We start from the raw sequence: 9,231 nt of genomic DNA on the forward strand, positions 1-9,231 counted from the left end.
TGTAGCTGTAACAATTACATGTAATTAGCTAAATGTTGTAAAAAGTGACATCAGAAAATCAACACTACATTTTAAAACAGTGTTTGAAGCTAAATGTGACAAAATTTAGGCATGAATTTTGAGCACAAGCTCCTTTACAAACGGCGCCCCATAACCTGCCAGGGTTTTAAACAAAGATGTCGCCTGACGTGTTGGGACTGACTCTCTGCTACTACCAAACCGAACTTCAGCTTCATGTCTGAAAAAACTCACAGAGTTATTAACATTTTAGCGCGTTCTAAGGTTAGTGATCTGAATCTTGAATCGAGCTGACTCTAAAAGGCGATCAGTTGTAAATGGACGTCCACTGATTATTCTCTGAGAGTTTCATTGAACTCTGCCCACTGGTTTACGAGATATTTTGCTAACAGACGCAAAGGAACACAAAAGAACTGAAAGCAATCACGTCGTCGGCGCAGCAGTCAGAGGAGAAATTCCGCCGAGTTCTTACCTCGCCCACCGAGACGGACAGGGTCTGAACGATCTTCTCGTGCGCCATGGCGACGACGCTCTGGCCGTTTATCTCGATGATCCGGTGGCCGACGCGCACCCCGCCCCGCTCGGCGATGCCGCCCCGCATCAGGCTGCAGATCTGAAAGGCCAGGGAGAGAGCGCATCAGCGGGGACGCCGTCGTCTCCCCCCCTGGGGGGTGGAGGGGTGGGGGAGGAAGACCGAGGGAGCTTTGGGTTTACTTACGATGCCGTTCTGGACGCTGAAGCCGAGCTGAAACTTGAGGTCGGGCCGCTTGATGAGGACGGTGGTGACGGGAGGGCAGCTCACGATGCTCAGCTTCACCTTCAGCTGGTTCTTTAAACCCTGGGGCGGCCATTTTTTTTACCATTTAAAAAAATGGGCAGAAGCAGATTAATAAAGTGATAACAAGCTGGTTTGAGCTGCAACATGAAGCTCTGTGTAACATCTCAGCAGGAACCAGCAGATTTAAAGCTGAGGGGCTGAAATTAAGAAAAACAGGCTTGAACATGAACAGCGTTCCTCGTATCCATGTTTCTTCTTTGCACGATGGTGTGAATCGAGGACTTCACTCAGGATGGTGTGGTTTCATGACCAAACTTCCATAAACTCATCTTTAAACGTAAAGGTCTGCAACCTTTACGTTAAAAAAGAGCCATCTCAACCCTGTTTTCTAATAATTAAATCTACTTGGCTCCTAAAACAACACACTAAAGATACATTTTTCATTTATATTATATGTATTTAAAAAAATCTACAGTTCATGTTTTTGTTGTGAAACTGTATTTTTTACGTGGACGTGCCTGAGTTCTCCTTACCTTGACGATGCTCTGGCAGGTGGCCAGCGGCAGCCCCACCAGGCTCGTGTCGTTGATGGACATGATCTGGTCCCCGACGCTGAGCTTCCCGGAGCGGGCCGCGGGGCCGCTGTTCAGCATGCTGGCGAGGATGACGGTGGGCAGGATGGAGCCCCAGCCGGACTCCACGATCACCACGCCGAGGCTCTCGCCCTTCTGCTTCTCCACGTACAGCTGCAACGCAGATCAGCCAGCACCGATTAGATTCGTTTAAGACGCGCCCCGAAGTCTCGGGCGTTCGAGGAATCTGCCCGCGCTTCAGCTCACCTCTTTGCAGTTCTCTGAGTTTGAGAAATGAACGAGGTCGTCGTGGTACATTTCCTGGGAGTTGATGATGTCGCTGTACTGTTTGTGGCTCAGGTCGGTCGGGTTGATGCCGTTGGCTCGCAGGAACTCCCTGTAGGCCACGCTGAAAGCCTGGCCGATGGACTGCGCGATCAGCTGCGCCTGTTAGAAGGGGAGCATTTGGGGGTGGAGGGATGGGGGGGGGAACTACTCAGCAGAGAAACTAACCAAGCTGGCAGCAACAGGAAAGTGAGGAAGATCACAAGTGCCCTGAGCATCCGCGGCGTAAATGCCTGCAACAAAACCAAACGGGCGCCTCGGCAGCGAAACACTTACGTCCTCTGACTCAAAGACGTAGCAGATCATTCTGTACTGACTCTTCCCTTCGCCATTGGAGTCGGACGACTCGGAGAAGTCCTCCGACGAGGCCTGAGACATGCGCCTCCGTGCCATCAGGACCACGACACTGCCGATGTCGGCGATGTAGGAGATGGTCCGCAAGGCACTGTCCATCATCGTCTCCTAAAGGCGAGAAAGGAAGGCGGTTCGGGTGTTTGAGACGCTCGCAGCCAGACGCGCGGCTGACCCTCAGAGAGTGCACTGACCTGCGTGTCGGCGTTCAGCACCTTAACAGCTTTAGTGGAGATGAAGAGGTCCACTTCTGTCATCATCTGAGAGTCTTCATCTTGGCTCTTTAAAACAGACATTATCTGAATCAGGCTTGGTGATCTGCACATGATGCTTAAGCTGCAGAAGGCAAACTTTCTGTCAGGATTTGGGGTTTTCGATTCATGTTTCAGTTAAAGTTTATTGTTTATTTTATTTTGTTAATCAGTTATCTTTATGTTTAGCCTTGTCTTAGTTCAGTTATTGTTCCTTGTGTCTTTGGCCTGGTCCCAATACTCGCACTTGTTTCACTCTGCTGTACAGGTGTGAATACTATCAAACTTTGCTCCGTATTCAACAAGTCAGAACAAAACACATTTGAACAGCCAAATATCTCCTGCAATGACTTTGGAAAGCAAAAATACCTAAACTGTACTTTTAAAATCGTACTGGCACCTTCTTAAAATACCAAAATAGGGACCGGTCCCGCCATGTTGGATGTCAAAGTTACAATGCAGAGCCGCAAATTGAAGACGTAACCTGTACTGTCCCAATTCTCTAATGTCTGCATGCTTGTAACCTGCGCACACGAACCCCTCTTAGACTGAGTACGTGCTTCATAGAGGGGCGTAGGGTGGAGTGAGAGTATTGGGACCGGGCCTTTGTTTCCTGTCATGATTCACTTCTCTGTTTATCTCTTGTCTTCCTGCCACGCCCATCTCCACCTGATCCAAGTTGTAATCACTCACCTGTGCCCACTTCCCCTAAAGACCCTCTGCTTTAAATACTGGTCATTTCCTCAACTTACTCACTGGTCCATTTTCGCTTTCACGTGCTGTCTAGGTCCCATGTCTCGCCTTGTCTGGTCACTTTTGCTACTTTTTTCAATATTTATCGTTGTAGTTTGGATTTGCTGCCTTGTCAGCGTTTTGTTTTTGTTTCTTTACAAAAAAAAAAAAAAAATTATTTTCTGAAGATGAGTCTGCGCGTTGGGTTCGCCGCTCTCTCCACCCAACCTGACACTTTCAGCTCGTGAGCAAAGCACACGTTTGGAGAAGGTGAGGTGAGGATAAGTAGGCGCTGTTTGGAAAATCCATTTATTCGGTAACTGAAATCAAAATTCCTTAGAAACGGGCTCTCCGCGTTTGAAAGTACCAACCCAGGGAAAACATTCCCACACCGAACACGGGAATGTCGCAGGCGGCTGACTGTCTGAGGGCGGCCTCACCTTGATGTGGCTCACGGCTTCGTGGGCCTGCGACATCCGGACCGACTTGGATGGATTCTTATCGGACAACACCTGAGTGCACCCAAGGTAGTTGGCGGCAAAGATGATCCCGTCGATGAGGTCCTCCGGCTCGCAGGGACCCGGGACTGGGCCCCCGACACAAAAGAAACACAAAAAGGTTTCAGACACAGGCTGGATAGATATCGACTTTTAGGAAGATTCAAAGATATTTACCATCTTCAAAGCTGGGAAAAGAAGCAGCTTCTTGTGTCTTCTTAAAGAAAAAGAAGAAAACAAACTATCAGTGGAGATAAAGTAAGAAGCAGTATACTTTTTGAAAGTAAATGCGAGTCAGTGTGGTGACCTGCATCATGAAAGCAGGTAAAAGAAAACAGATTACATCACATTAAGTCTTAAAAGCTGCTGAATCTATTTTGTAAAACAGATCTCCACCTTGGGAGAGCTGCTTTCCTCTGCAGAGACGAACTCTGGACACGGAGACCTCCTCGGCTCCTCCTCAGGCACCATGGCTGTGCTTGGCTCCTCGCCCTGCCACACACACACACACACATTAGAATAATTTGCTTTCTAATGTAAAATGCTATTTAATCCACCCTGAGGCACAATGGTCTTTGAACGGCCACACATCAGAGTCTAGATTAGATCTGGAAAAAAAAAAGCCCCGCTCTGTTTGCCGTTCTTACCTGCTCGGGTTTCTCCTGCCCCCTCTGCGTCTCCTCGGGGGACTCCTTCTGTTGTCCCTTCATCACCTCGGCTTGGATTTCCTGGCTGTCAGCAGTGGTGGGACTGGACGCAGGAGGACTCTCCCTCTGGGGAAGAGCCTTCTGAGTGTCTGGTGGGGACGGAGGGGGAGGACGGCGGGGTGCTGGAGGGGGGTGATGGTGTTTGCTGGAACCAGGCCTGTCCTTGGACCTGACCGCGGACCTTTTGCAGTCCTTGGACGAAGTCTTTGGACGCTGCTCGGCGCTGCTGCTCCCACACCCTCTGATCCCAGAAGCAGGCTCCCCTCCTGTCGCCCTCCTCCCTCTTCCTTTGCCCTGCCGCTCCTTCTCCTTCGGGCCCCCGTGGGACGGCTCACACTTCCTCCCAGCTCCTGGAGCACTGTGGTTCCTTGTGCCTCGTGTGTCGTCCTCTCTTTTCCGTTCCTGACTTCCCTTTTGGACTTTTTCATTCTCGCCGGTCGGGCTTCGAGCACTGTCCCCCGTCGGCTCTAAATCCTCGATGAATTTAGCTCCATCCAGCACCTCCTCTCGCTCGTCTCCGTCGCTGAGGAAGAACCTGTCCCCCCGGACCTTGTGCACTCTCTCCTCTGCTTCATCTCCGCCAATCGGGGCACAGTGTGACATGAACCGACGACCCGCCTTGTGCGGTTTGGCGTCCGACGGCGGCCCCTCTGCTTTTTCGGCGCCAGGGCGAGATCTGGGGATGATCCGGTCGGCTGCAGCGGCAGAGCTCTCGTCGACGCCATCGCCTGCTGCGTGCTGCACATCCTCCAGGACGTGCTGCTCGTAACGCCCGGCGTTCAGACGCAGCACCTCATCGAAGTCCTGCTCGACGTCGGAGCTCACGTTGTCGTACTCGGAGCAGGCGTCCTCCATGTCGGCGGCGCTCAGGTCACGGCTCGTGTAGCGGCGCGTGGCAGAAACGGGGGGAGTCAGCCGCTCATCGTCGCCACCCCTCGAGGAGCAGGGCGCTTGCTGAGTCTCCTCTCTCACCGAGCCCCGCTGGTGTTCTCGGCCCGGTCTTGTTTGTCCTGCGCCGGGGCACGGCGGAGAGCTGGGAGCCAAGATTCTGGGAACGGTTCCTGGCTGTTTCCCATGAGCCATAACTGGCCCTTAAGATCTGCTACCCTAAACCCTGTGAGAAATGATAAACATCAACACTCTGTCACAGAAAACCTTTCAACAGAACATCGTTTATACAGCTAAAACTATCATTCTGTCATAAAGGTTAGGTTTCACTGTGGTTTGAAGCAGAGACTACATCTGATCACCCAACATCAACCCAACTACTTCACACTATCATTTTCCTGTTTTTATTCTTCTTCAACATGTTTGGTGCGAACTGCTTCTGCATATTTTGTGCTATTTTAGCCGTTCATACATCGAAACATCCAGCTCATTCAGGAGATGGGTGCTACGACTTCTGGTTTGGTTTTCTTTTTTTGTAACTTTGATGCTTTACAAAAAACAAATGACCTTTATTTACAAATATTTTCTCCAAATAACTACATTGAGAGTGTTTCGATTCCTTCAAAAACATTGCTCTCTTTAAAATTTGCTTCAACACTGGCTCTGTGTTTGTCTTCTGATGCTACTTTTAGCTTTTAACTTGTGTTTGTATACTTTTTGCTTTTGCCTCACATTTAGCTGTCTTTATCTTTAAGTTTTTTATTTAGGTTTTAACCAGTGTCCTGCTTTTTCAGCTTTTCAGTTCCCGTTTTGTGTATTTCAGCTTTAAAAACGCTGCATCTTTCAGCGAAGACATCCACTTTCTCTCGTTTACGTTTTTCCTTTTTGAAGCAGACCTTCACCTGACAGGTGGATTTAAATAAGGTTTCCTCCCATGAACTTTCAAACTAACTGCGGTTTAAGAGCAAACAGAAGACCGCACCTCCTTCATCTACAACACTGTTTGACCCAAAGGGCAACATCCTGGTCCCTTTTTTTTGTCTTCAGTCTGTCCTCATTTTGTAGAGCCAGAAACCTTTGAGCCGGCTATGTAGCATTTCAGCCCTGAAATCTGATCAGAGGCTCAGTCATATTTACGACCCAGGACCTGTGTCTGCGAGTCACTGTATGAACATATAAATGTGTTTTATCCAACTGGATGCTTGATCTGGACTGAAACAGAATGAAGCAAAATGGCAAAGACATAAATAAATAACACTAACATTAAAGAATGATGCACTCTTGTCTGCTACTTTTTTAAAAAAATTACATTATTCTGAGCCAAACCAAGCCTCTTACAGTAAACCAAGGCAATGGATTAATATTGCTAAAGTTCAACAGTTAATTCCCTTAAATTAAATGAATAAATCTGACATTTTTTGTGTTTTTAACTGTATTTGGGAAAGATGTCACATCACTAAAAATAGACACCCCGCTACTTGAATCATTAGTTTGTTAAGTAAAGGCAAAGCAATATCCATATCTAACAGCAGCAGCTGATATCCCTTTCTCATCCTAATTATAACACATGGAAATCACACAAGTGTGGTGTGTTTATGATGGCAAATGCGTTGTTTTTTATCCATGTAAGCCTTATGGATCCACGAGGTCCAGTGGTTCCAGTTCCTCTCGCCGATGTGTCATCAGATCATGATTGTTAAAGAGAGAGAACCGGTGTGATAAAGGCTGTGTCATCCGTTCAGCTGTGGACAAGCCCGGGGTAAACATGTCACACCCCTCACCTAAGCATCTGTAAGCTTTTAGACCATATACGAAACAACAACAAACAGCTCGGGCTCTTAAACACCATAGCAGTGTTCAGATCAGATTAAAGGCATCATCTTTATATGAAACACCCCCCTGTTAATCCCTGCGCACAGACCCGACCATGACCTGTCCATGGTGCTGAACAGGAAATTCACACCACCTGGGCTCGCCGCGGTGCAGCTTCCCCTGCCTCTGCGCTGCCCTTGCCGTGGTTTTGAAGGCATGTTGTGAAGCCATTAGGCTGGACTTCTTACCGCAGCCTGCAGGGGAGCTTGTTGTGGTGGCTGCCCGCCGCATTTCCTCCCGCCTCACATGTCGATAAGATAATCAGATATACGGTTTTCCCACCTCCCCCTTTTTTTTCCTATGCAATGCGCTCAGATGATGCGGCTGACCCCTCTCACTCTCACAGCTTTACCATCCGAGCACTAAGATCCTGTTTTCCTGCTGCTGCGCCTCACATCGACCTTGGTTTGGAGCATGGAGGCTGCGGGGCTGATGATGATGATGATGGTGGTGGTGATGATGATGTGCAAACAGCACCGCGTCCAGCCGCAGGTGCTACACCTCCGCACGCGCCCCTGCCCCTCCACATATAGGTACATGTGTGTGTGTGCCACTTACCGACATCAGGACTGTGGGCGGCCCTCTTTGTGCGAACGCCCGCATGTGTTGATCAGATGAGGCTGAGGAGGGGAGGCGGGGATGGGAGGAAGGGAGGAAGGGAGGAGGGGAGGAGGGGAAGAGGGGAGGGATGGATAAAAGCCACTGCGGCCCAGGAACCTGTGTAGATAGTAATAATAATAATAATCAGGGCTTGCTTTCATCATTAAACACGCACACTAATAACCTAAATACGTCAGGTGAAGGTTAAATTACGTATCTCCTCTGTCATATTCTGGTATAATTGGTGCAAATAAATAAGCAGCCACAATATAAATACTATAACATATATAAACTTTAAGACATAAAGATGCACAGGGACGATTAATTGCTTCGTAATTATGTCGTTGTTTTGTTTGGCCGGGGAATCCATTTATCTGGGATCGATTTTGACCCCTGAGAACACATCCCGGTGCTGTTAAATGGGTTATTCCGTGTCTTTTTCAGGAGCAGCTTCAGGTGAACCAGGTGCTTCAAACAGCTCAGCAGGCCACTATTTGTAGCTTCTATAGTCAAGCCAAGTTTAAATGTGTCCTTAGTATGTGTGAACATACCCATAAAAAGATTGGACAAACCCCCTACTTTTTTGACCTGATGGTATATTCCTGGTTTGTCGGCGCCCTTTATTATGGTGTGTTTCAGATATACTCGGAAATCGGAGAATTTGAGTGTCGAGTCGGATGAATCGACTGTATCGCCCAATGACTTATATGGATAGACATGACATCACGTGACTTTGGATGAGCTAAAAACGTCGCCATCTTACAATAGTAATACAGCTCCGCTTTTGCGCTTATCTATACAGGAAAGCCTTCCTATTATGCTGCATTTTTCTGCACAAATCTTCACGGAAAATGTCTGGACGGCGTTACATTTAATCGGTAAGTGTTTTTCTTTTAATAACAAGGCTGCTTAACAAGGAGATTAGTGCCTGAGTCTAGCTTTACTGCAGAAGACGAGCATCAATACTGGACGTTATTAGCGTTAGTTTTAACGTAAAACTTTCTGTATTATGCTTCTGTGAAGTCAAGGTCTCACGTTTAAACATAAACTTGTGTGGTATTAACTGAAAAGTTAGAATCAGGGAAGTGACTGCCTTGCTACTGCAGAGTTCATGGAGGTAAAATGCCTTTGTAATTAACTGTGCTTAAGATAATGTTATTATGTACCAAAAATGAAGACTTACATTTGTATAATTGTGTAATCAATGCATTTGCACAACATTTTTTGTTTATGCTTTCAGGAGGTAAACGCCCTGTTTGACATCTTTAACTCACGTAATCTGCACTGCAGTGGCTTCAAACATCTTGTATAACATCCTATAACTGGCCCGAAGTTGCTGAAAAAGATAAATGGGAAGAACTCATTTTGTTCACACTTTATATCCACCTAATATCAAAAAAAAGTTCTGAAGCTTATTGGATATATAAACTAAATTACACTTACATGAAATTGAGAGCATATATATGGAAGTAAATATGTGCCATCAGAATTTGAATAAAAAATACCTCTGAAATTTGAATGTTGTATATTAGTGCTTACTTTTTCAGTATTAAAATAAATTCAGAATATATTTTTAACCTAAAAAAAATTCAATGTCATTATTTGTACATTAAAAAAAAA

At 47.0% G+C, this 9,231-nt stretch overlaps 1 protein-coding gene across 3 annotated transcripts; it reads right to left on the minus strand.

Annotated features, from left to right (window-relative positions):
• Positions 1-227: 227 nt before the first annotated feature.
• apba2a (amyloid beta (A4) precursor protein-binding, family A, member 2a) lies at positions 228-7,716 on the minus strand. 3 transcript variants are annotated; one of them, XM_037978054.1, is made up of 11 exons: positions 7,570-7,716; positions 4,192-5,365; positions 3,941-4,036; positions 3,722-3,758; positions 3,488-3,633; positions 2,259-2,345; positions 1,990-2,175; positions 1,636-1,815; positions 1,330-1,542; positions 737-856; positions 228-631 (listed from the first exon to the last, which is right to left on the minus strand). In XM_037978054.1, exons 2-11 carry the CDS (start codon positions 5,332-5,334, stop codon positions 404-406), a joined length of 2,436 nt encoding a protein of 811 aa, XP_037833982.1. In that variant the 5' UTR covers positions 5,335-5,365; positions 7,570-7,716; the 3' UTR covers positions 228-403. The 3 variants fall into 3 exon arrangements, with proteins under 3 accessions (XP_037833982.1, XP_037833980.1, XP_037833981.1); XM_037978052.1 differs by having other exon boundaries at positions 229-631; positions 3,722-3,761; positions 7,570-7,714; XM_037978053.1 differs by lacking the exon at positions 7,570-7,716 and adding an exon at positions 7,200-7,523 and having other exon boundaries at positions 229-631; positions 3,722-3,761.
• Positions 7,717-9,231: the final 1,515 nt, after the last annotated feature.

Source organism: Kryptolebias marmoratus, linkage group LG11 (assembly GCF_001649575.2).
Source record: "Kryptolebias marmoratus isolate JLee-2015 linkage group LG11, ASM164957v2, whole genome shotgun sequence".
Taxonomy (NCBI): Eukaryota; Metazoa; Chordata; class Actinopteri; order Cyprinodontiformes; family Rivulidae; genus Kryptolebias; species Kryptolebias marmoratus.